At 32.1% G+C, this 27178-nt stretch overlaps 3 protein-coding genes and 1 long non-coding RNA gene across 5 annotated transcripts; 1 reads left to right on the top strand and 3 right to left on the bottom strand.

Annotated features, from left to right (window-relative positions):
- Positions 1-1630: 1630 nt before the first annotated feature.
- On the top strand, positions 1631-3944 carry LOC133695183 (F-box protein At5g67140-like). The gene is made up of 4 exons (XM_062117048.1): positions 1631-1982; positions 2591-2726; positions 2893-2991; positions 3519-3944. The coding sequence occupies exons 1-4, from the start codon at positions 1744-1746 to the stop codon at positions 3729-3731; spliced, it is 687 nt and encodes a 228-aa protein (XP_061973032.1). The 5' UTR covers positions 1631-1743; the 3' UTR covers positions 3732-3944.
- LOC133695184 (uncharacterized) lies at positions 3424-4947 on the bottom strand. Its single transcript, XR_009842389.1, has 2 exons — positions 4782-4947; positions 3424-4408 (listed from the first exon to the last, which is right to left on the bottom strand). It is a non-coding gene; the product is annotated as an uncharacterized LOC133695184 (long non-coding RNA).
- A 1232-nt stretch (positions 4948-6179) lies between these two features.
- LOC133695182 (PI-PLC X domain-containing protein At5g67130-like) lies at positions 6180-9647 on the bottom strand. The gene is made up of 8 exons (XM_062117047.1): positions 9401-9647; positions 9172-9294; positions 8932-9069; positions 8606-8704; positions 8216-8519; positions 7900-8123; positions 7733-7819; positions 6180-7156 (listed from the first exon to the last, which is right to left on the bottom strand). Exons 1-8 carry the CDS (start codon positions 9506-9508, stop codon positions 6947-6949), a joined length of 1293 nt encoding a protein of 430 aa, XP_061973031.1. The 5' UTR covers positions 9509-9647; the 3' UTR covers positions 6180-6946.
- Positions 9648-17487: 7840 nt separating this feature from the next.
- LOC133694805 (histone-lysine N-methyltransferase CLF-like) lies at positions 17488-25747 on the bottom strand. Of its 2 annotated transcripts, XM_062116506.1 has the most exons (17): positions 25513-25747; positions 24883-24987; positions 24448-24773; positions 24088-24249; positions 23433-23517; positions 23044-23193; positions 22908-22955; positions 22761-22829; positions 21926-22656; positions 20988-21141; positions 20664-20887; positions 20254-20385; positions 19212-19302; positions 18434-18481; positions 18149-18277; positions 17980-18057; positions 17488-17851 (listed from the first exon to the last, which is right to left on the bottom strand). In XM_062116506.1, the coding sequence occupies exons 1-17, from the start codon at positions 25582-25584 to the stop codon at positions 17660-17662; spliced, it is 2796 nt and encodes a 931-aa protein (XP_061972490.1). In that variant the 5' UTR covers positions 25585-25747; the 3' UTR covers positions 17488-17659. The 2 variants fall into 2 exon arrangements, with proteins under 2 accessions (XP_061972490.1, XP_061972491.1); XM_062116507.1 differs by lacking the exons at positions 24448-24773; positions 24883-24987; positions 25513-25747 and having other exon boundaries at positions 24084-24219.
- Between the last annotated feature and the right edge of the window lie 1431 nt (positions 25748-27178).

The following is a 27178-nucleotide window of genomic DNA, read 5'->3' as shown; positions in this document are numbered from 1 at the left end:
AACAAGACAGGATGTCTGAGTGGAGACGATAATATACCATTGATGTTTATTGTGGGCCTAAATGTCTTTCAGTTGCTATGAGCCTTCTCACGACATGTCTCCTATTTGCATGGTAAAGCTATACTTTGTTCTCCATGTATCTAAGAATATTTCATCCCTTTTTTTTATTATTATTATTATAGTGTGGGCTTGTTTGGAAATATGGTTGCGATTATTTTTTAAAGTGTTTTTTATGCCGAAATGTATCAAAATAATGTTTTTTCATTTTAAAAAAAATCTTTTTTAAAATTAGCGTATCAAAACGATTCAAAACATATAAAAAAATTAATTTTTAACAAAAAATAAATAAATATTTTTGGGAACCCGGTGCACCTCGTTCCCAAACTTAGAATTTTCTAAATAAGTTGTTAAGAAAATTCTAATGAGATCCCTATTGAAAGAAAATTGAAGTCACAATAATTATTAGAAAATACACCAAAGGGTAAAGATATAGTTTTTAAACCCAGCCCGGTCCAAGGCCCGGGTTCCAGGTTTTGACCGGGTCACCCGGTTTAAACCGGGTCGGCCGAGTCAATCCTTATTTTAAAAAATTTTCAAAATAGCTGCGTTTTAGTAAAAAAAAACAAAATAAAAATCAACGGGTTGCAACCGGGTTTTTGACCGGGTTTTGCCGGGTCGGCCAGGTTATGACTTTTTCTATTTTTTTATCAATCCGGTTCGATTCAGCCTCGAGTTGGCCGGGTTCCGGGTAATTTGTCGGGTTGGGCCGAATTTCAAAACTATGGATGAAGGCATATGAAGAAAAATTCAGATTGAACATAATTAATTCTTAATAAGAATAAATAAATAAATAACAATAGCTTTGACATAACGTTGGTCAAGAGACCTGAATAGTAGCATGGACATCAGCCTTGAATAACGTATTTAACAGCGTGATCACGCAAAGGAAGTCTGAAAGAAATAAAAGCAATTAAAAAAATTCAAGGACTATGAATAGGGAATTTGATTTTTGACATTCAAACAATTACAGGTTTTATTTAACAGCGTGATAACTTGGAATTATTACTCAATTTTTATAGTTTTTTGAAGGCATTATAATTACAGTGCCTCCAAGTTATGAACTATTGAATATTTTTTATTTATTTGTAATAGTTTATCTTATTACTCAGTAATTTAATTAATTATTCCATAACTATTATGGTTATTAATACTATATATTGTGCAATTACAACTTCAAACATACATTGTTATTTTCAAAAGGAAAATATAAATAGTCAAGTATATTCATTTAAACGTAAAAAATATTTTTTTCTTTTCATAATTTAGTTAATTGATTTATAATTATAATAATTAAGTGTAGTTTCAATAAAAGAAAAATGTTTCTTATTACTTTAAAGAAAAAAATATATTTATAATTATTATATGATACACACTATTTTATCATTTTATAAATTTAAAAGTATTTAATTTCTTTTGAAATAACCATAGCAAGTTTCACCACATTTTTTAAAATGCATCTATATATATATATATATATATATATATATGACTGGTGAAATGATGTTAACAAGATTACCACATCCTCTCTTTATCCGTGCCTTTATAATTATTATTTCTTAAATTATCTAGGACCCATTCTTCTAGTTTCTACGTGCAACAAGAAACCCAATATCTCTCTCTCTCTCTCTCTCTCCCCCCTCGTCTCTGTTTCCTTGTCGAAAGAAACAAAGAAAGAGAATCTATATGGAGAGAGAAGAGGCAGAGATTGATCGTTTACCAATAGACTTAGTGGCTTACATATTTGGTTTCATCATTTCCTTCACTGATTTAGCCCAGGCAAGTAGTGTCTGCAGGAAATGGAAAGAAGGGGTGAAGCAATCTTTAGCTCAAAGAAACAGTATGAGCTTTGCTGGTTGGAAGATGGATGATGATTCCACTACCCGTCTTGTACGCCTTGCTTACAACCTCAAAGAACTTGACATGTATGTCTCTGTTCCTCTTTCCCTCTGTCCGGACCTTGCTATTTCAAATAATGATCGAGACACTATTTTTTTTTTTTTATTAATGAACTCAGTGGTGGTTTTTGTTTGATGGGTCTTTCTCTGATTGTTAATTAAACCATTAAAAAATCGGAACTTTGTTCAGTAGAAGAAACCAATGTTTGCAAGAGATCATGAAAGTTGGTTTCTTTTTTCGTTTATGATTTTGGGTTTTATGAGATTAGGCGGAGGATATCTGAGACTGATTTTCAGTTTTTCCATGTGTGATCATTTGCCATGGTAGTTGCATGACATGATTCCTATAAATTTGAGCATTTCTTGAAAGACTCAAGCATAAGCAGTTAGGTCTCTATCTTCAATGTCTTTTGAGATCATAGATATTGTGAATGGCTGGAGAAATGCCCAGTGAACAATAATGCATAGAACAGCCTGAGCCTTTTATAGTAGTGGGAATTTTAATCCTTCCAATCCTATTATGTATTCAAGGGCTATTTTAATGTTGATGATTAACTGTGTTGAATATATGTAATGGTTGAAATTCGTTATCTGGAGCTTGAAAATACTTTCTCATTTTCCTATTCTATTTTCAGTTCTAGGAGCCGTTGGGATTGCCAGATAACTGACAATGGACTGTATCAAATTTCTCTGGCAAATTGTATTGGCAACTTGACATCCATATCTCTATGGGGCATGGCCAGGATCACTGACAGGGGTGTTGTTCAACTGGTATGTGATAATAGCTTCTTCAAAACGATAAATATAACTTTGCCGCTGAGCATTCATGTGTTAAGCTTTGATGTCTGTGCTAGTAGTAGTCTACAAGCAATCATGCGAAATAATTCAACCTAGAGGCGTGTTGCTATATTTCATAGTTTGCTTCGTTTTTCAACAGATTTCAAGGGCTAATTCATTGCAACACCTGAACATTGGTGGTACATTTGTCACAGATGAGTCTTTATTTGCTATTGCAGATAGCTGTCCACGTTTAAAGGTGCGTTTCCTGCTGACATTACCCCGATGCCCGTTTTGGACACCAATGTCCGCTAACATTTGTCCACGTTTTAGATGCTTCCATGTTATTTTTCTAGTGGGATTGGGCTATTTTGGGCTATAGAAAATTTAAAATTTTAGGTAATTTTTATTATTATTATTAAAATAGCATAATTTATGTTTGTGCATTTAAAAGAAAGTTCATTCTTTCTTTATAAAACGTGACATTAAGGAGAGAGGTTGAAGTTTAATTTTGCAACATAACGCTATTTAAAATCATGATATAATAAGTTGTTGCAATTTAGATTTGTGATAGGTTAAAAATATGCTATTTAAATTTTTTTAAAAAAAAATTGTATTATTCCATAAATATTTTTAATTTGTGTGAATTTTTTTTTTAAAAAAAATCATCGTAGTCTAGAGTTTGAACTGCTTTAAGGCAATGAAATCTAGCTGAACTGATATTAATCATGGTCTACAGAAAGTAATCTTATTGGAAATGACTTTACATCTCTTCTTTCTTTCTAGAGCATTGTCCTATGGAGCTGCCGCCATGTAACAGAAATTGGGCTTCTTAATCTAGTAAATAAATGCCGAAAACTCGAATCAATCAATGTATGGGGAACCAGAGTTCCTGTAAACTGCTTCATTGATTTGCTGACTATTAGCCCTTCCCTTCAAATTAAACCACCAGGAGTGCTTTTAAACTTTGGAGGTGCTGCAATATTGCCAGTCGCATGAGCTGCTCAACTTGTGTATGCATTTCTCTATTGCTTTCTGTACAGATTCTTATTTCTGCTGTGTTTCGATCATATTATCACAAGCTAATAAATTCAATAAACAACAAGCGATAGCTATCAAATTCTTGTTCTGTATCATTGTAGTTAATTATTCATCTGTAAATTATGACATTTGGCATTGTAATAGTATATATCAAGATTGGAGCTGTGTACAGATGAATCTTGTTTTTCAATCTATCCAGGTTATGCTTTCTGTTTGCAAAGGTAACATGGCAGAACTTACCAAATAGCTAGTCCTGCTGATGCTTTCATAGTTTGATTCCTTAACTGTAGTTGTGCTTACGCTTTATTCTATCGCTTGCCCATGATTCTCAAGTTGAGACCAAGCCCATCATGTTTTTGGATTCTAAATGCTAGAACTCACTAACATGACCTGTTTCATTCTAGAAGATAAAATCTCGAAAGATTCCTTATCAGACAATCTAAATGTTCAACGATATTCAGATGATGATATGCAGAGGATAATAATGGCCCTTGTGCAAATGGGAAAGCAAACCAAAAGGAAATGTTGGGTGCAGTAATACAAGTATTGGCTGAAACCAAGTAACGTGTTGGAAAAGCTTCAACATGTGTTTCATTCTTACTACAACAGCTAAATACTATGGCCAAAAAGACAACCTGAAAAAACATGAAGACAAAACCCGTCAAAGCTAGAAATATAAACAGGAATCCTTCTTACAATAATTCATATTCGAAAAAAGGAAATGTTCAAGGGTAAGACTATCTTCCAATTCTCTCTTTTGGACCCCAATTTTGTGGGACATATATGGGCAATAACCTGTTTAATTGTGCACAGAGAAGTCCTCATATTGGCATGCTTCAAATTGCAATATCTTTATTTACTTATTTGCAACTTGTATTACAAGGTTTATGGAAATCTAAATCATGATAAAGATAAGATCAGGAACATGGATGTTTATTGTTTGCTAAAAGTAAAATAATGGCAATTCTTGAAAAACCATGCAATCTTAGAGTGAAGCACACTGCATACCTGAACCATTTCATAACATATTCTGGGTCGCTGTTGGCCATTATCTACCTCAGCCTCCTGCGCAACTACTTACTTTTGGCCTCAATTTAAGAATCTCAAAAGTTCTTTGTTTACAATCACACTTCATATCTCTAGAAAGTATTCCTTTACCGTCCCCTCAATAAGGCTGGGATTGGGCTATTTTGGGCTATAGAAAATTTAAAATTTTAGGTAATTTTTATTATTATTATTAAAATAGCATAATTTATGTTTGTGCATTTAAAAGAAAGTTCATTCTTTCTTTATAAAACGTGACATTAAGGAGAGAGGTTGAAGTTTAATTTTGCAACATAACGCTATTTAAAATCATGATATAATAAGTTGTTGCAATTTAGATTTGTGATAGGTTAAAAATATGCTATTTAAATTTTTTAAAAAAAAAATTGTATTATTCCATAAATATTTTTAATTTGTGTGAATTTTTTTTTTAAAAAAAATCATCGTAGTCTAGAGTTTGAACTGCTTTAAGGCAATGAAATCTAGCTGAACTGATATTAATCATGGTCTACAGAAAGTAATCTTATTGGAAATGACTTTACATCTCTTCTTTCTTTCTAGAGCATTGTCCTATGGAGCTGCCGCCATGTAACAGAAATTGGGCTTCTTAATCTAGTAAATAAATGCCGAAAACTCGAATCAATCAATGTATGGGGAACCAGAGTTCCTGTAAACTGCTTCATTGATTTGCTGACTATTAGCCCTTCCCTTCAAATTAAACCACCAGGAGTGCTTTTAAACTTTGGAGGTGCTGCAATATTGCCAGTCGCATGAGCTGCTCAACTTGTGTATGCATTTCTCTATTGCTTTCTGTACAGATTCTTATTTCTGCTGTGTTTCGATCATATTATCACAAGCTAATAAATTCAATAAACAACAAGCGATAGCTATCAAATTCTTGTTCTGTATCATTGTAGTTAATTATTCATCTGTAAATTATGACATTTGGCATTGTAATAGTATATATCAAGATTGGAGCTGTGTACAGATGAATCTTGTTTTTCAATCTATCCAGGTTATGCTTTCTGTTTGCAAAGGTAACATGGCAGAACTTACCAAATAGCTAGTCCTGCTGATGCTTTCATAGTTTGATTCCTTAACTGTAGTTGTGCTTACGCTTTATTCTATCGCTTGCCCATGATTCTCAAGTTGAGACCAAGCCCATCATGTTTTTGGATTCTAAATGCTAGAACTCACTAACATGACCTGTTTCATTCTAGAAGATAAAATCTCGAAAGATTCCTTATCAGACAATCTAAATGTTCAACGATATTCAGATGATGATATGCAGAGGATAATAATGGCCCTTGTGCAAATGGGAAAGCAAACCAAAAGGAAATGTTGGGTGCAGTAATACAAGTATTGGCTGAAACCAAGTAACGTGTTGGAAAAGCTTCAACATGTGTTTCATTCTTACTACAACAGCTAAATACTATGGCCAAAAAGACAACCTGAAAAAACATGAAGACAAAACCCGTCAAAGCTAGAAATATAAACAGGAATCCTTCTTACAATAATTCATATTCGAAAAAAGGAAATGTTCAAGGGTAAGACTATCTTCCAATTCTCTCTTTTGGACCCCAATTTTGTGGGACATATATGGGCAATAACCTGTTTAATTGTGCACAGAGAAGTCCTCATATTGGCATGCTTCAAATTGCAATATCTTTATTTACTTATTTGCAACTTGTATTACAAGGTTTATGGAAATCTAAATCATGATAAAGATAAGATCAGGAACATGGATGTTTATTGTTTGCTAAAAGTAAAATAATGGCAATTCTTGAAAAACCATGCAATCTTAGAGTGAAGCACACTGCATACCTGAACCATTTCATAACATATTCTGGGTCGCTGTTGGCCATTATCTACCTCAGCCTCCTGCGCAACTACTTACTTTTGGCCTCAATTTAAGAATCTCAAAAGTTCTTTGTTTACAATCACACTTCATATCTCTAGAAAGTATTCCTTTACCGTCCCCTCAATAAGGCTGGGACATGGCATACCAGTCCTTATTGGAGAATTCAAACAGAAACTATAAAATTCTACCAAAGGAGTAACTTTTGCTAACCATCTAAGCAAAGGAGCGGATCCCTAACCTCCATCCCAGAAATCATTCACTGTATCCATCATATGATAAAAATATTGCTAATAAAAAAGAACAAGTACAAAACCAAGCTATTTGGAGATTGGATTGTTGATGCAGATTTCGAGAATTGAACGGATCCTGAAAAGCTTCCTGCAGTATTTGTCAGCGGACCTGTATTTCCCACAGTATTTGTTACAGGACTTACATTAGGCACGGCAACATTCTTGCAAGATCCAAAAGGTGCTCCAAACTGCAAAAGACCATACTCAAACCATTTTTTTCACATTCTAATACCACCACAAGTCAAAATCCCTTCACAAATGGAATCTAGGGACTCAAATTGATCAAATTATTTCGTCCAAGCCATAGCCAAAACAAGTCTCCATTGCTTCTTTTTTAATGAAAGTAGGAGCAGTATTAAAAGAAGAAGAAAAGATAAGTTTAAAACTCAGGTAATGGAAAGCCATATTAAGTCTTTTAACTTGTTACTGCAGTGATAGGCCATGGGTATGTTTTAAACATTTATTAAGATCTCCTACTGGCTATCCTATCAGTGCACAAGAATAAATCTCACATTTAAGGGGATAAAAGCAAGGCTTCATGATTTCAGCAGGGATGAATTTTGAGGGTGGCCCTGGTCTCAAGCTTTGAAAATTTTCCAAAATAAGCCAAGAACTTGTGGGAAAAAAAATTGAAGCTGTGCATCCCCCCACCCCCGGTGGAATAGGGTAGAAAATTTGGACAATTTTGATTCTCTGTTTCCAAAACAGCTAAACCACAGCGTGGAAATGAAGCAGTTAATATTACACAAGTAGCATGAACAGACCTGGCAGGCAGTCACAGTATTACAACCGCACAATGTCTGGCCATTCATTCTATCCAGAGCTTCAAAAACACCGCCCCCATCACTCCTCTGCAACATTTTCATTCCAATTAGAATGCTTATAAAGGATATGTTTAGTTAACTATTTACTTGTACATGTTAGAACTAACCATATAAAAGTTGACTGCCAGAAAGTTTGGCATCACATTTCTAGCTGCTTTATAGCAGGTACCAACCATCTGAGCAAGTGGAGTAGAATGCTCTTTGCAAGCTTCAGTTTCAACTGGATATGTTGGGAAGTAATTCATTAAGAAAAGTGATGCTCTTTTGGAATTCAGTGGCTTTGACTCTTTTCTGTTAGGGCAAGAGCCTGGTTTTACCCCAGGATCTCCAGCTGAAATTCAATTCACCAAGCAGTGGTTAGTGGACCATGCACCTCCAAACAAACATACAAAACCAATAGATATTTGCAGATATGATGATTACCCTCATTTTCCAACATATATTTCCACTGATAAGCAATTCCTTCCTCTGCTTCCTTTGAAGCAGCAGAAGTGAATACCACAAGCCGGTGATTCTCTTGCACCATCTCTGTCACAGTGGGCCAATCTTCCCCCTTTTTCGGCATCTTAGACACAGGGAACCAATACTTATCCAAACCAGCATTAGTGAACAGATTTATCAAGCCTTTTGGAGTATGAACATAGTCCTCAATGATAATTGTCACAATCTCAGTTGGATTCTCGCTCAAGAATGATTCCACTTCCCTCAAAGTGTTTATTGCAGGTTGCTGCAAGGAATTTAAGATGAGCAAATTATAAACCAATCTACAATAAACACATTCCAAAATTGTAAACTGGAAAGATCTATTATTACAAACGCTGTGAAGTTGAAACATTGCCCTCGAAACGAATGGCAGAGCCAGATGTCGCCCTCAAAATCATACAGATCCAACATCAGCCCCCTCACACCATTCTAACAAACAACCATGAAATTAAAACAGATGAGTAAATTACTCAACAATGTTTGCATTAAAAAAAAAACAATTAACTTAAAATTGTGATCTAACATAGCACCAGGAAATATCCGAAGGACTAAAAAGCTTAAAATTTCCATTTTAGTTTTCTGAGACTTCCAGATTCTCAGGAACCAAACAAGTCACTAAAAAAGTTGAGACAAAAAGAAGAACAAGGACCACATACCCTCAACTGATTGGTCACAGTGTCTTCTTGATTATAAAAAGTAAGCCTCTGAACACCAGGCAAAGGCGGGGCATCCACAATACTAAAAGAATTATGAGTAACTAACCATGTATACTTGTTAAAAGGCAACCCATTTATCTGCAAAAACACAAGAAAACAAACAAACAATCTTTACAGTGTTTTAGATCAAAACAACCAGAACCCATCACCAAAACCACGAAATTAAACCCAAAAACATACAATAGAATTAGGTATGATAGCTTGGCCTCTGGTGCAAATGGGTTGAGTCTTGCCTAAAGCAGGGCAATTTCCACAATAAAGGCCCACCCCACAATTTGTGGTTGCTGTACAGGATTGTAGCACCTATGGGATTTGACTCAAAATTCAGTCAAGTCTCCAAAAAATAAGGAAAGTGAAGTTGTACGGATCATGAATAACAATAACATCAAGAAAAGAGAGATGTAAGAACCTGTGCATGGGCTGTCGAGAATGAGGAGAGAAGCAGAGAGAGGTAGAGGTACCCGATTGCAAGAGGGGCTCTGCATAGGCTATGGTGGTCCGTGAAATACGGGGACATTGCCACTGTACGCTAATGCAGAGCTCGAGAACTGAGTAAAGAATAGATGCAGAGAGAGAAGCTGAGAGAGATTAAAGATAGAGAAGTCTTTTTTTTTTTTTTTTGTTAACTGTGTGATGAAGGTGACAAGGCGGGCTCAAATGACACTCTCACACTTTCATCTCTTTTCTCTAACCCTTCTTGATTACATTTTTTTTTTTTTAATAATATAGTTGTTTAGCGTAACTAATTAATTTCTTGATCACATAAAACTTCTTTTGAAATTTAAAAAAAAATATTTCAGATTAATTTTAAATTATATTTATATTGTATACATATCTTCAAGAAAAAAATTTCAACCCACATAGTTTATTTTTTTCAACTCAAATAGACAATGTACCATCTATTTGAATTATTAATTTTTTTATCAGATAAGATGTGTTAAATAAATATTATTTTGTCAACTATAACAAATTTTGACCACTATAAAATTAAGGTCCGGGTAATTTGAACCTTAAAAAGCTAAATTTTAATTAAATCTCATCTAAAAACACCTTAAAAACGTTATAAATACCTAAAGAAACTCATTTGTAACCACAAAAATATGGTTTCTAAAATCCTTTTAAAAGAGAAAGATTGATACATCTTGAAAGGTAACTCTTTCTTTTCTTTACTTTTTTGATTTGTGTGTGTGAGAGAGAGAGATATGTAAAGTGTGTAGAAGAATATGAGATCTATCATTATATTTATAGAAAAAACATGACAACGCTATTAATGACAGAATATCACTTTACCCTTTGAAAAATATCACATGTATTATTTTTATACAATTATTAGAATTTTATGCAATCAAGTCCTTGATTTTTCTAGGTCTATAATAGTAATCCTCTATGAAAATTATAATTTAATTTTTAATTTTTAAAATTTATTTACAACTAAGTCTCACTTGATTAATCATCTCAATTTAATTTATTACCAATGATTTTTAATGTGTATGACTCATTAGGTTCACTTACACAATTATCACGTGAATCTTTTCATAGACACATATAATTTCTTTATATGAAATCCTCATGTGAATTAATTTAATGTACTTGTTATTTAACAGACACCTAAATATTAGTTACATGTATCCTTCATACATTAGTTTATGAGAACAATTGTTTTTTTATAAGAAAAAGAACATAATATTATCACTCTCAATTACTCTAATTAATGTTCAGTCTTATTAGAACATGAACTATGAATTTTTAGGAACAATATTTTAATATAATAAGAATCTTCATAATTATAACTATTTTATAAAAAAAATTTCAAAATTTTTTTATCTTAAAGATTTATCTTTACTCTAAACTTATTAATCAAACATAAATAAATATTAAAGTTAAATAATGTCTTTATCAATAATAAAATATATGTTTTTATGAACAAAGTGCCTTATATAACCAACTGATTAGCTATAGAATATATATATTAGCAATTTCTTACTTGCAATAAAATCAATTGCTTAAATATAATAGGTTGCTTCTCCTATATCTTTTATGGAAAAATTCTCAGACAAATATTTTTTTATTGACTAGAGTAACAATATGTTTTTTTTCCTATCAATAATATGTTGTCTATATATAATACTAGGAAAATTACTTCATTTTCATTAAACTATTTATAAACTCAAGGTTTATCGATATTTTTATAAAATAAAATTGTTTAATTATCTCATACAAAAATAGATATTCTAACTTTTTAAAGCTTGTTGAAGTATGTACATGGATTTTTATAGTTTGCATACTTTATTGGCAAATTTCTTAGATTCAAAACTTTTAGGTCACACTATATATACATCTTCAAGAAAATTCACATCCAGAATGCAATTTTGACTTATATCTGCCAAGTTTCATAATCGTGACATGTAGTTATAGAAAGCAAAATTCTTATAGAATTTAGCATATCTATTAACGAAAATGTTTTATCATACTAAACTTTTTATCTTTGTTTGTAACCTTTGGCAACTAGTCTAGCTTTGTACATTTATACGTTACCATTTATGTCAGTCTTTCTTTTAAAAAACACTTACATATAATGGGTTTTATCCTTTTAGATGGATCAACCAAAATCCATACTTGATTGATGTACATGAAATCCATTTCAGATTTCATGGCTCCAAGCCATTTATCAAAATTCATTTTAGATACTTGTTCCCCGTAGTTGGTAAGCTCATCAAATATGAGCAACTTATTATTTTCAACTTTCATGAGAAGTTCATATCTTATTGATGCATAATATGTCCTACCATATCTATGGAGTTGTGTTTGTTGAATGTTACATATTTCAAGTTCTATTTAAATGTTAGTTTATGGTTCTTGATCCTCAAGTTCCATTTTCCTTCCATTACTCATTTCAAGAAAAAATTATGTGTCTAAAGAAGGAATATGTTGTTATACAAACATCTTTTTCTTAGTGGAATGGTAAAAATAATATTCAATAGCTTTTTTTTGATATCAAAATGTTTTTTTTTATATAACTCATAAACTTACTTTTATCTAACTTAATTATTAGCTTTTTCAAATACAATGTGCTGCATATAAGCAAAACATATTTACATCTTTAACTATGATAAATTTAACCCTTACTTTTTTATATCTTATATGGGTTTTTATCAACAAATTTTGTTAGAACTCTATTTAAAAGATAAATAGTAATTTATAGGGCACACCTCTAGAAAGAAATAAGGTCTACATAACTCATCATGGATCGTATCGTATTCAATAAGATGAAATTTTTCATTTTAAAAACTCTATTATACTATGATATTCTAAGAGGTGTGCATTATGAGAAAATCTTATCATCTTTTAGTTAATCTTAAAATCTTTGTCTTAAGTATTGTCTACCTTGTTGTGATTGAAATATCTTAATAGTCATTTTAGCTTTTTTTCAATATTATTTCTAAATTTTTTGAACCTTTCAAATAATTTAAACTTGAGTTTCATCAAATACACATAACCATATTTATAATTAATAGTCATGAAAAAAATATAATGAAATATATATATCCACCCATGACACAAATTGTCATTGATCCATATATATATTTGTATGATCCATATATATATTTGTATGTATTAGACCTAACAATTCATTAGATCTTTCACTTTTTCTATTAAAAAGGTATTTTGACCATCTTACACAATAAACAAGTTTTATAAGTTTCATATAATTCATAATTAAAATGATCAAAATATATTTAACTTGTTATTCTTGTTTTATTTATATGACCTAATCAATAATGCTATAAATATGATGAATAATGATTATATAGTTTATTCTTTTTGCTATTTATATTGAATAAGAGCATTTATAAATAAAATATATACAAATCATTTATATAAATACCAAGTCCATAATAAACATTATTATTATGAAAGGAACAATATTATTTGAACCTTTCAAATAATTTAAACTTGAGTTTCATCAAATACACATAACCATATTTATAATTAATAGTCATGAAAAAAATATAATGAAATATATATATCCACCCATGACACAAATTGTCATTGATCCATATATATATTTGTATGATCCATATATATATTTGTATGTATTAGACCTAACAATTTATTAGATCTTTCACTTTTTCTATTAAAAAGGTATTTTGACCATCTTACACAATAAACAAGTTTTACAAGTTTCATATAATTCATAATTAAAATGATCAAAATATATTTAACTTGTTATTCTTGTTTTATTTATATGACCTAATCTATAATGCTATAAATATGATGAATATTGATTATATAGTTTATTCTTTTTGCTATTTATATTGAATAAGAGCATTTATAAATAAAATATATACAAATCATTTATATAAATACCAAGTCCATAATAAACATTATTATTATGAAAGGAACAATATTATCCCTAAATAATAAATTTAAATACATTCAAAGCTAAGTAAAAAATAGATATGATATTTCTAAAAAGTACTTTAACAATATAACAATTATCAAGTTTTAGTATCACCTCATTAAAAAAAGTTAAATAATAAGTTTTTATAGCCAATGCAACAACTCTTACTCCATTTCTAATATTTAGGTCCATTTTTTCATTACGCAATCTTCTACTTCTCTTTAATTATTTCACATTCTTATAAATGTGAAAATCACATATGGTATTTAATACCTAAAAACTACTATGTGACGTACAAAAATAATTTTCAATCATAAAAAAACATGTGTTCATAAATAAACTCTCTGTCATATTGTAATGGAACAATTCTCTAAAGGTCTCATACCTCTCAGCCTTACTAATCATATAAAATAACTCTTTGATATGCATAATTATAGAATGTGCATCCATATTCTTACGTTGCATTTGAAGTTCACGTGACATACTAGCCAACATCACACATGTATCATGTTCATCGTCATCAATATGACACTAATAATCGTTTCTAACTTCATCATCAACATCCTTAGTAGAAGCAAAAAGAATAATATTTTCAAGAACATTTAACCTTTTTTTTCTTGAAAAATTATCACATTGTGATACTAGTCCAAAAAGTTTGGTCCAATCAATTTATTAGCATCAAGTATGCCATGTAGAGACATATTGCTACTCATGATGATCTATCAACCTATTCATGTAAAAAATAGTGAGTATTGGTTTCATGCATATATATATATATATAACCAAATTTAGACAAAGTCTTTAATCATAATTTAATCCCTACAATTTTCTTACAAATTAATAGCCATCCCTATTAATTCAGAAAATCTTGCTTAGATCTCCTAGTGAATTAGGATCTTATTTAATTATATGATATCAAGTAACTCAACAAATCAAAATAAATTAAATTAGGTAGATAACATATTTTAATCAATCACATCTTTATATGACTCATAGATTAGTTAAGTGACAACTCTTTATCCAAACATGTCATATATGTTTCACCTAACTACTTCCTTTAATCTTATACGAGATGGCATGTCCACGCGCTGTCGCGGGCTTATAAAACAAATGTACTTAATAGTGTTATAATTGTAAATTAGCACTAGATAAGTAATAAAAACTAAAGATATGATGGAGCCAATATTTTATAACAGAAAAAAAAAAGTTGTGTTGGTGATCAAAAACTTAGAAACTAAACAAAATAATTTGTAGCAATCCATAATATTTTGTGAGGAAAGATATAGTGCTTTCGCCACATGATTTAGCTTTTTTGTTAATAAAAAGAAAAAAAAAATAAAGTTAAATTCTCTACCAACTTAGTATTAAAAAAAAAACCAACAAAGATAATTTTAGAAGGAAAAAAAACCCATGAGAAAAAACTTTGTAGCAATTAACAATGTTTTGTGAGGAAAACTATAGTGCTTTCTCCAATAAAATCGACAAAAACAATTTTAGAGAAAAAAAACTATTTAGACAAATACTGTAGCAATTAACAGTGTTTTGTGAGAAAAACTACAACGCTTTTCCCATATGATTTAGCTTTATTGTAATTATAATTCTGAACCAACTTAATATTAAAAAAAAATCAGTAAAGATAATTTTGGAAAAAATCATATGGGAAAACACTGTAACAATTCACAGTGTTTTAAAGAAAAAAAATTACAAAGCTAAATTCTCAATAAGCTCAATATTAAAAAAAATCAACAAAAATAATTTTAGAAAAAAAAGGAAAAAAAAACCATGTTGGAAACACTGTAGCAATTCACAGTGTTTTGTGATGAAAGCTACAGTGCTTCCCCACATGATTTAGCTTTATTTGTAATGACTTGTAATTGTAATTCTCAACCAGCTCAATATTAAAAAAATAAAATTGACAGAGATAATTTAAAAAAAATCACAAGAAAAAAAAACCATGTTGAGAGACACTCTAGCAATCCACAGTGTTTTGTGAGGAAAGCTACAATACTTTTCCCACATGATTAAACTTTATTACAAAGTTAAATTCTAACTAGCTTAATATTAAAAAAAAAATCGACAAAGATAATTTTGAAAAAAAATATTGCAAAAAAAAACACAAAAGAAACTGAAAAAAACAATGTGGAAAAAAACATTATAGCAATTCACAGTAATTTACAAAGAAAGTTACAGTGCTTTTCTCATATATTGTAACTGTAATTTTTAACCAGCTCAATATTAAAAAATAAAATCGAAAAAGATAATTTCGGAGAAAATTATCAAAAAACAAAAACAAAAAAACCGTGTGGAGAAACACCGTAGCAATCAACAATGTTTTAAAAAAAATTACAAAACTAAATTCTCAATCAGGTCAATATTAAAAAAACAAAATCAACAAAAGTAATTTTGAAAAATAAAAAAATGAAACAGAAAATCCATATGGAAAAACACCGTAGTAACCCACAGTATTTTAAAGGAAAAAAATTACAAAGCGAAATTTTTAATCAGCTCAATATTAAAAAAATAAAATCAATAAAGATAATTTTCAAAAAAATAAAGAAAAAAAAGGAAATGTTGGAAAAAAAAGTAATTTTAAGAAAAAAAAAATGCACCGTGGATTACTGTTGTAATACATTATGCATTGGGTGTGGGTGAACAGTGAATCACCCACACCCTTTAGCTTATTACTTAATGAGCATGAGTGTGTTATCTGAATCATATAAATTAAATAAGATCTCATTTCAATATTATTAAATATTTTTTTTATTTGCGACAATCATGAGTTACTCAATAAATTAACTGTAAATGAAACTCTTATTTTTTATATATAAAATTGAAAGGGAATAAATTATGATATTAACATGTATTTAATATATCAAGAAGGGCTTTATTTTAAAAATTAGATCTCATACCCATAAGTAGGCATAGGTTGCGAGGGTAGAATCATATTTATGCCTTTTAAAACCCTGGTTGTAGGGGTAAAATGGTAATATTTCTTTTATATTTGTCTTGATAACAATAATTAAGGATGAGTAAAAAATCTGAAAAACTGATAAAACAATAAAAACACTAAACTAAAAAAATAAACAAAATTAACCAATTAGAAAATAAAAAAAAAAAAACCGAACTGGTACACCACTTAAAAACAAAATACTCAATTTTTCTTCTCAGCTCTATATCCTAAACCAAAATACCCCCCTCTTTCTCTTCGCCTCTCATCTCTCCCAAGTCCGAACCCCAAATCAAACCCAAAAGTAGCATCCCCCAAGGTTTCTATCATCTTTCATCTCCTATATTACACTCTCTTCCCTGTCTTAGCCCAAATTAAAACAAACATTCAGATCTTCACAGGTTTTACCATCTTTCAGAATTTCCTAGAAAGATATTTGTTGATGATAATATTTTCAGCGAGCCTTTCCCAATTCTTAGATGTTACAACGAACGTTTACAATCACTTCCATGACAATTACCAAATCAGAAATTGAACCAGCTGCAACAGAGATTGATGTGCTCTTGAGCACAAACTCAGCTATCTCTCATCTCTGATCCATGCTCGCTCTATCATCCTTTAACTGTATTCGAATTACCTAGTGTAGAGAAACATTGGTTAAGATGGGCAGAGCCCTCACTGGTTACTTTAAATCCTGCCTTTTAAGTTGTTGATCAATACAATGAGATAAAGGATAAGAATGTTTTTTTTTTTGGTTTTATCTGTTTTTGAATAACATAAATCCAATCAAACCAAACTGAAATTAGTTTGATTTGAATTGGTTTTGACTTTAAATTAAAAAAAAAATCTCGGTTTAGTAATTTTTTTAAAGTATCTTATTGGTGTTGGTGGATGACACTAGATTAGTAAAACGAGACATGGCCCTGCGAAATGCAATAAACCAGCCTACAAACTTGGGCCCAAGATGTCCCATCCACACCAAGCTCCCATGGAAAAGCTGGTCGCTACTTTTCATTTGAACTCGGAACGAGATCGATAAATCTTCTTAACTAGTAGTTCTTTAACATGATAGTTCGATGTTAGATGTCATTAGTTCACTGAGCTTAATCCTTTTCTTTTTCTGCTGTAACAAATAATGCAGTCTACCTTGGAATAAATGTTAATTGAGGAATAAAATTTAGTTAGGTTATGGTGGAGATGACAATGGCCTCTCCAATAACAAAATGATTGATCATGAACCTATCCCCTACAGTCAGTGAGAATGATAAAAGAATTGACAAAAGTTTTGAATTGAGGATGTGTACGTAGTAGGTGCCATATTAAGCAAGCTTCTTTGCACGGCCACTTGAATGACTACCATCTTCCTTTTTTGATCCAGATGCTTCAGGCTTCCTAGCCCAGGCAGGAGCTCTGTCTGGCTCATAACGATAATCATAGAAAAGTTCCTCCCCGGCATTAATTCGTTCTTTGGCGAATATGCCCACTCGGTGATCCCCGGCAACCATTATGACCTACAGTGCAATGGTTGAAAGTGAGGAAACAGTGGAAAAATCTTGAACGTGTTCCAGCTGTCTTTAGCCACACTATTAATCTTAAATCTATCAGATAGACTGTGAGCTACAGTAGTCAAAGTGGATACCTTAGCGTAGCAATTAGGGTCGGGAGAATGGTTGGCAAACTTTAGTTTGTCACCCTTCCGGTATGCATCAAGAACAAACTGCAAGAAACAAATCTCGGTGTCAGAGAAACAACAAAAGATGATGGATGAATCCTCGTTTAAGATTTTAAAGCAGCATAACGATTCGTACCTGATCATTGAGATTGAAGAGAAATGATGAATTTTCACGGTCATATATCTTCCCACGCTTATCTGCTTCCCTATGTGAAATCAGCTCACCAGTGTACTCACCCAGGTACTCATGCTTGCCAACACTATTCTGCAGGGGGGCACATATTATTCATAAGAGAAAACAAGTAAATAAATCTCTAGGTTTTATCCCAAATGACTTGTGATTAATCTCAAAAACCACATGGGATGAAAAGGATTTAAGAGGACAGTTATCCCTTATTATGTAGTCCATCAGGAATATTACCTTCAAGAAAGCACCCCAGCCTGATACATCAGATCTTCCAAGTAAAACCTATTCATAGAACAAGAAAGATAGAAAATGTAAGCAGCTCGACAAATGCCCCCCATCAAATGTCCGTTGTTTGAAAGCACTGATTTACACCTTGGTTGATGTGGGAATCTAAAAAAAAACTGAACATCTGATGACGTGGAGCAACCCATTAAGTTAATGGCTGGTTTTAAGAGGATAATATTCCTTAGTTTTGCCTTCTCACATGCTTCATTTTCATCAATTTCATAGACAGTTATGCCTCTACTTCCTGAGTTCACAAACTATCAATATATGCTATTTTTATTTTGATAAACTCTATACTCTTCCTAGAACACTCCGAGTTTTACAGCCAACACATAACGAGCAGTGTGTAGAGTATGCCATAAATCTGTATGAAAGAGACCTCATATTTCAGTCCACTAAATTTTATTATCATCTTCCACCTCAGTCAAGCCATAAAGAAAAACTAGCCATAAAGAAAAACTACGTCAATTTCACAAATCTAAGACACAAGCTGAAAAGCAAGCCAGAAGAGTAATTTCCGCATTATGGGCACTCATGAATACAGTAAGCAGATTTCTATAATGAACAAATAGAAGCATAGTACTGTTTACAAGAGAACTTCACAAATCAACGCACTATCAGATTACTTCAAATGCCGGACACCTAAGAGATATGAAAATTCAAATGTGTGCACCTATCTCTAAATATCAAACAATGAAAGATGATAAAAGGATAAAAGTGTCACTACCCGCTGTTGTTGTTTAAGAAGAAGCTTCATATTTCTGCATTCATAATTATCGCCCCTTTGGCTGGGAATACCGAGAGTACCATCACCGCAACTGCAAAAGAAAAACTAAACAGCTCAAATGATAGATAGTAGTGCAAGAAAAGTGAGGAAAAGAATAGATATATTTCTGGCAATTAATAAACAAAACATTATTTTATGAACCCTGTGAAGGATGACTTTTCATAAGTATACCAAATGATATTAATCTGACATAAATAATAATAGCATTTTCCCAAGCACAAAGAGGGAAGGAGAGGATATGGTGCCAGCTTGGAGGCACTGAAGCTGGTAAATGATAGATAGTAGTGCAAGAAAAGTGAGGAAAAGAATAGATATATTTCTGGCAATTAATACACAAAACATTATTTTATGAACCCTGTGAAGGATGACTTTTCATAAGTATACCAAATGATATTAATCTGACAGAAATAATAATAGCATTTTCCCAAGCACAGAGGGAAAGAGAGGATATGGTGCCAGCTTGGAGGCACTGAAGTTGGTAAATTCTAGCATGGGGGCAGTGGTGGGTAATAGAATGTATGGACTTCGAACTAAAATTTGGACCCTTACCGCTTGGAAGTCCAAAGTCTTTGATAAAGGAAAACTCCCAGTTCAGGGCCTGTGGGATACAGCCTCTTGAACAAACAAAAGGGTGACTTTTAGAAGACACAATTACCACCTCTAAATTGTTTGAAACTCAATATATTTTCAACCGAATCAACCCCATAAAAAAGTCAAAAGTTTGGCAACCTGAAGCAACTTTATGGAAATCTCAATCCTTTGCAATCCAATCTTGAATATATGTGGAAACAAATTCATTACTTACAAACATGCACTTCATTAATTCCCAAGCACAATTATCAAGAAAAATTTCACAATCTTGTACAGTTATGATAATGTACAGTACACAGACAAAGCTAGGTGAAATAATTAGCCTAGAAATATACAGTTGATGAAAGCATTAACTAGAACAAAAAAAAAAGGAGCGAGAGTACCAACTCACCTGATCCAACAATTCCTACAAACATCTGGATCACATTCCCTGTCAGCAGCAAAGCATGGACATTGACGACTTCTACATTGACTTTTAGCACAATGACAGCCTCTAAATCGGTTCTTGCAACTCTTAGGACATCTAGAGGAGTAAGTAAAGGTTAGATAAGAGTATTCATCGAAGCATCAATATGCATACACATGCACACATGAACAGACACATGCTCAAACATCTAAATCTAAGGCCCCATATTTGGTTAAGCTGGCAAGGAATGAAGCTCTACAAGAGAAAACTCTAATGAAGCCCTACAATAAACCAAATTTTATTGAATTCTCATTTCTGAAAAAAATGGGGGATAAACAAAGGATATACAAACACCATAAATCTTGATGTCAATGAGGTGTTAAAGGAAGGCTCACCTGCAATACTTCTCACAACATGTGCCATTTAGCAAACAAGTGCACTGCTTTCCACAAGCAGTTTGACAACTACATGGATTATACTGACGACAAGGTTGATCTTTTCTTTCAGTTATCCGCTTCCTAAAAGAATGGTAAGCAGTAGATTTCCAAGAGTACTTCAAGCGACGAACTTTACTTCTTCTCCTTAAAAATCTTGATCTCCTTCTTGCTTCATTCTTAACCTGATATGCAGTTCAATACCCAGACAAAAAATGAGGGGTGGTTAAGACTCACTCACATGTTAATGAAAGCATAGTCATATACAAGAAGCAAAATTCTAACCATTGTTCCATTGAAATCAAACTTGGAGTACCCTTCACCAAGAGTTCCAGCATCACCTGCTTCGCATGCTAGCCTATTCTCAGAGCGAGTCATGTATTGAAAAACCTCCCAGCATGTTTTTAAACCATTTAAAAGGTTCCTAGCAATTAAGCAACTGTCATGGAAAACAAAAACAAACTTTAGACAAAATTGACAAAACAACAGCAGTTCTACTCAGAGCAATATGAAAAAGGTATCAGTAAGATCATTACAGTGTAATTCTAGGAAGGGTCAGCGGTAAAGGCTGTTCAACACATGGGACCATATATTTCATTCAAACAGTTACATTAGTATTTGTAAAAAAATCAAGGCAAGCAAAATGCAAAATGCAAAATGAGCACATGCATTATGTAGGCACACATCACAAGAAGTACATGCGTTAGTTTAGAAAAGAATCTCCAAATCTCACTGCAATCACTTTCAGGATAATTCAACCCACCAGTTAGTACAATTCGTAAGTGATTACAAGGTAATAGCCCAGTAGTGGTTATTGTTTATCTATCTCCATTTTATGAAGCACTAATTCTGAACTACTTTTAACTCAAGGAATCTGATAAATCTCTTAAGTCTTAAATAAAAGAAAGCATTATTATGCATTCCTAATTTAACAAAGTTTTCAGTTTCAGTCTTTCATGGATTTAATCCCTTGGTGATATCTCTGTACTACTTTCATTTATTAAAACAAATTAGAAGAAAACAAAACATTAACACAGTGAAAATGTAAAACCTATTTACCATAGGTGAATTAAGTAAAGTACCTTCTAACCTAAATGGTCACAGCAAACATTACACACAGTCAAAACCATCACTCTTCTAAAATATCAAAAAAAAAAAATATTCAACAAACAAGTAAACTGTAACAAAATTAACAAGAATAAACATGAGATGCACCCCCTGACCTGTTCCCGCCAAAAATCTCAACACCTTTCTCAAATAGGCCTTTTTCAATAGCTTTCCAAGATCTGTCATCACTTAACTCTTTTTTACATTTATGTTCATCTATGAACTCTTCTTTCCTCAAGGTGTCATCACTGCTAGTCACAGGTGGATTAGCGACCATCTCACTTGATAGACCATCATGAAATTCACCCTGCACTAAGTTGTGGCTGTCCTGATTCATCAATTCTTTCCTCCTAGACCTTGCCATGGTGGGAGATTTTGCATTCTTATGAGAAGAACTTGCATCTTCCTTTCCTTTGTGCGAGGTGGATCTACGTTTCAAATCAATTGACAAAAGGCCTCCACTAGCAACAGAATCGGAATCAGAAGCCACCATTTTCTTCTGCCTTTTCCGCATGCAACTTAGAACACGTTCAGCCACTCGCTTGCTGTTCCTCTTACAAGTCCCACCTTTCCCCACAAGCATAGACTTGGAAGGTGATATCTGACTAGTGGGAGAGGTGTCCTGATGAGGTCCAATCTCTGAGTCACTGCTCTCTGAAATGTTTTTTGCATTTGATGAAGCACTTTCACTTTGGCAGGACTTCACGTTCCTTCTGGCAGATGAAGCGGAAGTTTTCTTCCTTGATGATATAGGTACCCTAGCACCATCTGATTGACAGATAGAATTTTCTTCAATAACCCCATGCTGAGGAGCAATCCCTGAGGCAATTCTTTCTGACTTCAAAACCTGATATGAGTGAATTTGACGGCACTTAAATACTGTTTTGCCAAATCCTTGTGCAGGGATGTCCAATATAAACAAGTCATATTAATAAATCACCAAACATATACCAATTTGTAGCAGTGTGACCCACATGTTATGTTGTCTTCTGGATAGCTCCATGGAGATTGTTTCTCAGCCTAGAAATATGGCATGTCAACAAAACATGTAAGATTCCAGCTAGATACTAACTTAACAGCTTGATGTCTTACACTTACAAGGAAGATAAGATCCTGCGAACATCCATGTAATCTACAATCAAATACCTACCAACAGGAAACGAGGAAGTTATATAGTAACAGGGGCAAAACAAGAAGAACACAACATTGGACAGAGTCCAAGAATGATACTTACAAGGCATCTGCGACAAAATAGGTTGTCGAACGAATCCAAAGCAGCTTCAAGATCTTTAACAAGGAAAGAATTCAGTGTTTGTGCTTCAATATCTTTATTCTTAGAATCCTCCACAGCCTTCTCTTCCTTCTTAAGAACCTCAAATCTTGCCTGTATAAGATGTTTGATGGTGTTTCATATCTGTGTAAAGCAAGCAAAAAGCAAATGGGAAACGGCTGGACCAAGCTTACACCATGACCAGTTTTCATTAGATATTATAATAATGGGGAAGACTGGTAGAATAAAAACTATATGGATCCTTCAATTGAAGAAGCAAAGACATATAAAATAGTCTCACAATGACACGTTCTCCTAATTACTCAAAAGAGCCCTCTCACACAAATGCATACCTTCACTTCACTAGGGCTTCTAGAAAAACAATGAGCTAGTGATTCCACCACTGGATCAGATGAACCAGCTTCTTTGATTGTCATCCTGGCAAAAAAAAATTCTTAACCCCCAGAAAAAAACACCTTTACTCCGGATCCAGTACAAAAGCATATAAAACATAACTAAAAAGCATGAGGACATAATTTACATTGAATTAGGAGACAATCAAATGTTTGAATATGCAAGGTTTCTGTGACAAGCAGTTCACATAGTTATCCCTGTTCCTTTTTAGCATTTATCGCTAAATTGCATTGAACATATATGAGTTACATTGCAGAACAATAGAAACAACTTGTCAAAAGTCAGTGGCTCAATCAACATACAGCTCATCAATACTCTTGACATGGCTATGAGCATTTATTTTACAGCATTTGGCACCATTAATGCTCCAGATAAAGGTCACAGGCTGTTCTATTCAATGTAAAGGTATATTTTCTTTTCTTTAGGATGGAGATAAAGTTTGCAGGGAGCTCTCACTCTGAACAAAATTATTTTCTTGCATTCAAAAGATTTGAATGCAAGACCTTCAGCACCAATCAACCTCATTACTGCATAAAGTTTTAAGGGAAAAAAATAGAATTAATACATCACAATAGATAACATGATTATACCAACCGCAGAATATAATCTTCAGATTCTACAAAATATCTCTTCCCCTCTTCTTCATCAATTATTTCCTCTTCACTGTCACTGCAGATTAGTGCTTCACCCCCATTTTGGTCATAATAAATTCTCCTTCGACCAACCACTGATTGATCCTCTGTCATTCTTTGATTTCTACACCAAGACCATCATAAATTACTAAACCAAAATCAACACAGCAAATTAGAAATGGGTAAAACGAAGACGATAACTGTAAGAATCAAGAACATATTTCAAAACAGAAAGAAAGAGATATTCAAAACTCAAAATCCACAAATGACCAAATACCATTCCAGTAAAACGAAGACTAAATACGGAATAATCTAAACATACCTGTCCAAGAAAACCCATGATGTATAAGGTGGTAATCTATTCACTTCAGGTAGCTTAATAGGCCGTACTGCATTCTTCACTGGAATACTGGAACCCAAAAGAACTGCAGTGGAAGCATGACCATCTTCTTCAGAGCCATGGCTATCCTTATCTACATTAGTCGAGTCAATACCACCATGCATACTGAGTGCATCGTTTTGCCTCTTTGTAAATAAATCTATACTGTTGTCAGTACCGCTAATCCAATTGTTCTTCCTTTCCTTTGACAACTTATCGAGGTGGTTTGTAATGCCAACCAACTTTTGTCTGTTCTCTTCCATCCTTTTCTGAAAGCAAAATAAAAAAAAATGTTAAATGAACTGAGTTTCGAATACAGGACCCAAAAGAAAGAATTTCATACATATAGAATATTAGTATGATATCAAAAGAATGTACCATAACATAAACGCATCGGTCAGCTGCAACTTGCTTCTTTAACGATTCAATAACTAATAAAACCTCTTCGCTTGCAAGAGTGGTCTCCTGATTAGACTTTATCATCTATTAAAAAAAATAAAAATAAAAAGCCATCAGTGTCCATTCTAATTACAACCATAAATGGCATCATATAGTAACTAAAATGGGGAAAATCACTAAAAGCAACCAAGAAAAAATTGGAGGTCCAATCACAACCATGAAATATAAATTACCTCAAAATAACCCATTAAAATCTAACAAAAAATGTAAAAATCACTACAGAAACCAAAATATTATTTTTTTTTAAAAAAGGTGGACCGGACTGGAGCTCCAAGGCTAGTGCAGCGACATACATTGCAAGGATTTTACAATATTTTGAATCAAATTTAAGTTTTGAACCACAAATTGTTCAAAAATTACTTACAATCAAAATTATCAATATAAATGCACCAGAAAATTAAGGCTAACACACAAAATGCATTTATAAATAAGACTCATTCTCTCTGCTGTATTAAGAAATCAACAAACAAAAGAAAAAATTATAAATAGATAATCGAACGAATCATCGCTACCGAAAACAATGTTCATCAATTGGGAGAAAGAGAGTACCGGAGAGTCCTTAGGAGGCTCCGATCTGGTGATGGAAGCAGACGGCGGTGGCGATGGCGGCGGCGACGCCATTGTTAGGATCCGAATCAACAATGAGGATCCGGATCAGAATCCGATTCACAAAAATAATGCCGTCGTTTAAGGGAAAAAATAGAAAAAGAAAAACAAGCTGGAGAGGATTTGGCGGGTCGGCTTGAAACCCTAAAATAAAAATTTGGGGGAGGGTGGATTTTAATTTTGATTTACTTTTTCGGGGTTTTTTTGTAATTATACCAATTTATTAATTTCAATGGTTGTTGGGTTTATTTTTTTTTTTAAAAAAAAAAAGAAGGAAATGGGAGTCAAATTTCGTGGGGGGAAGGAAACGTGGCAACTTATTTTGAATTTATATACTGTTTGAAAACTTTGCAGTGTTTAAACTTTCTTGGAAGTAAGGGGCCGTGATTACTTTCCTTAACAATGAAGAGAAGAGATTGTTTGCTATATTCGCAATAATTATTTTTAAAAATATTTTTTTAAAAAAAAATATTAAAATTTTTTTTTTTATTTAAAAATATATTAAAATAATTTTTTTATTTTTAATATAAACAAGTTAAAAAATTCAAAATTATAAAAAAATTAATTTAAAATAAAAATATTAAGATATTTTAAAAACATGATGTCATTACAAAAATAAATACAACCTAAAAAAACTAAAAAAGCTTATTTTTACTGTACATTAATTGTTGTTCACGTACACTCATTTGGATTATGGATTGGAGTAGTAGAATGATAATTTTATCTTTATTGACAAAGCACAAATGACCTTGGACAAGAGTATATTAGTCTTTTTCTTTTCATATGCACAATTAAATTACATAAGTATCATTGCGTTAAAATTGTCTTTACCTTTAGTCAAGGGATTTTTTTATCTTTTCCCCTTGTTTTTTTTGTAATTATCATATCTAATTTGGGACACTTTAGTATTTCAACATTTTATATAATCAGCAAATTTTAGTGTTGTTAAACTGATTTTGACCATTTTATTATGTCATTAAATCCCATAAAAGGGTAACTGGAATCATAAACTTTTAATGTTTTTGGAAGTAATGGGTTGTGACTACTTTTCTTAACAATGAAGAGATTGTTTAGTATACTAGAAATGATTATTTTTTAAAATGTTTTATTTGAAAATATATTAAAATAATATTTTTATTATTATTTTTAATATCAACACACTAAAACATCCAAAATTATAAAAAAAATTAATTTAAAACAAAAAAAATCAAGTTTTTTTAAAAACATGATGTCATCGCAAAACAAACACGACCTAAAAAAACTAAAAGAGCTCCTTTTTACTACACATTAATTATTGTTCACATACACTCATTTGCATTATGGATTGAAGTAGAAGAATGACAATTTTGCCTTTATTAACAAACCACAAATAACCTTGGACAAGAGTATATTAGTTCTTTTCTTTTCATGTGCACAATTAAATTACCTAAGTGTCATTGCGTTGAAATTGTCTTTACCTTTGGCCAATAGGTTTTTTGTCTTTTCCTCTTGTTTTGTTTTTTTGTAATTATCATATCTAATTTGGAACACTTTAATATTTCAGTATATTTATATGATCAACGAACTTTAGTATTGTTAAACTGGTTATGACCATTTTATCATGTCATTA

Source organism: Populus nigra, chromosome 5 (assembly GCF_951802175.1).
Source record: "Populus nigra chromosome 5, ddPopNigr1.1, whole genome shotgun sequence".
Lineage (NCBI taxonomy): Eukaryota > Viridiplantae > Streptophyta > Magnoliopsida > Malpighiales > Salicaceae > Populus > Populus nigra.
Note: the sequence above shows the minus strand (reverse complement) of the source record. Positions and strands in the feature narration are given on the sequence as shown.

What these genes read in the sequence shown, in the direction of transcription:
- LOC133695183 (XM_062117048.1), top strand. Translation starts at nt 1,744, where the DNA reads ATGGAGAGAGAAGAGGCAGAGATTGATCGTTTACCAATAGACTTAGTG. An exon ending in AACCTCAAAGAACTTGACAT is followed by an intron (nt 1,983 to 2,590) that starts GTATGTCTCTGT and finishes TTCTATTTTCAG; the next exon opens with TTCTAGGAGCCGTTGGGATT. An exon ending in ACAGGGGTGTTGTTCAACTG is followed by an intron (nt 2,727 to 2,892) that starts GTATGTGATAAT and finishes GTTTTTCAACAG; the next exon opens with ATTTCAAGGGCTAATTCATT.
- LOC133695182 (XM_062117047.1), bottom strand. Translation starts at nt 9,508, where the DNA reads ATGTCCCCGTATTTCACGGACCACCATAGCCTATGCAGAGCCCCTCTT. An exon ending in GTTTCAACTTCACAGCGTTT is followed by an intron (nt 8,520 to 8,605) that starts GTAATAATAGAT and finishes AATTCCTTGCAG; the next exon opens with CAACCTGCAATAAACACTTT. An exon ending in ATACTGTGACTGCCTGCCAG is followed by an intron (nt 7,157 to 7,732) that starts GTCTGTTCATGC and finishes GGTCTTTTGCAG; the next exon opens with TTTGGAGCACCTTTTGGATC.
- LOC133694805 (XM_062116506.1), bottom strand. Translation starts at nt 25,584, where the DNA reads ATGGCGTCGCCGCCGCCATCGCCACCGCCGTCTGCTTCCATCACCAGA. An exon ending in TTCTTAAACAACAACAGCGG is followed by an intron (nt 18,482 to 19,211) that starts GTAGTGACACTT and finishes TTCTATGAATAG; the next exon opens with GTTTTACTTGGAAGATCTGA. An exon ending in TCTTCAATCTCAATGATCAG is followed by an intron (nt 18,058 to 18,148) that starts GTACGAATCGTT and finishes TGTTTCTTGCAG; the next exon opens with TTTGTTCTTGATGCATACCG.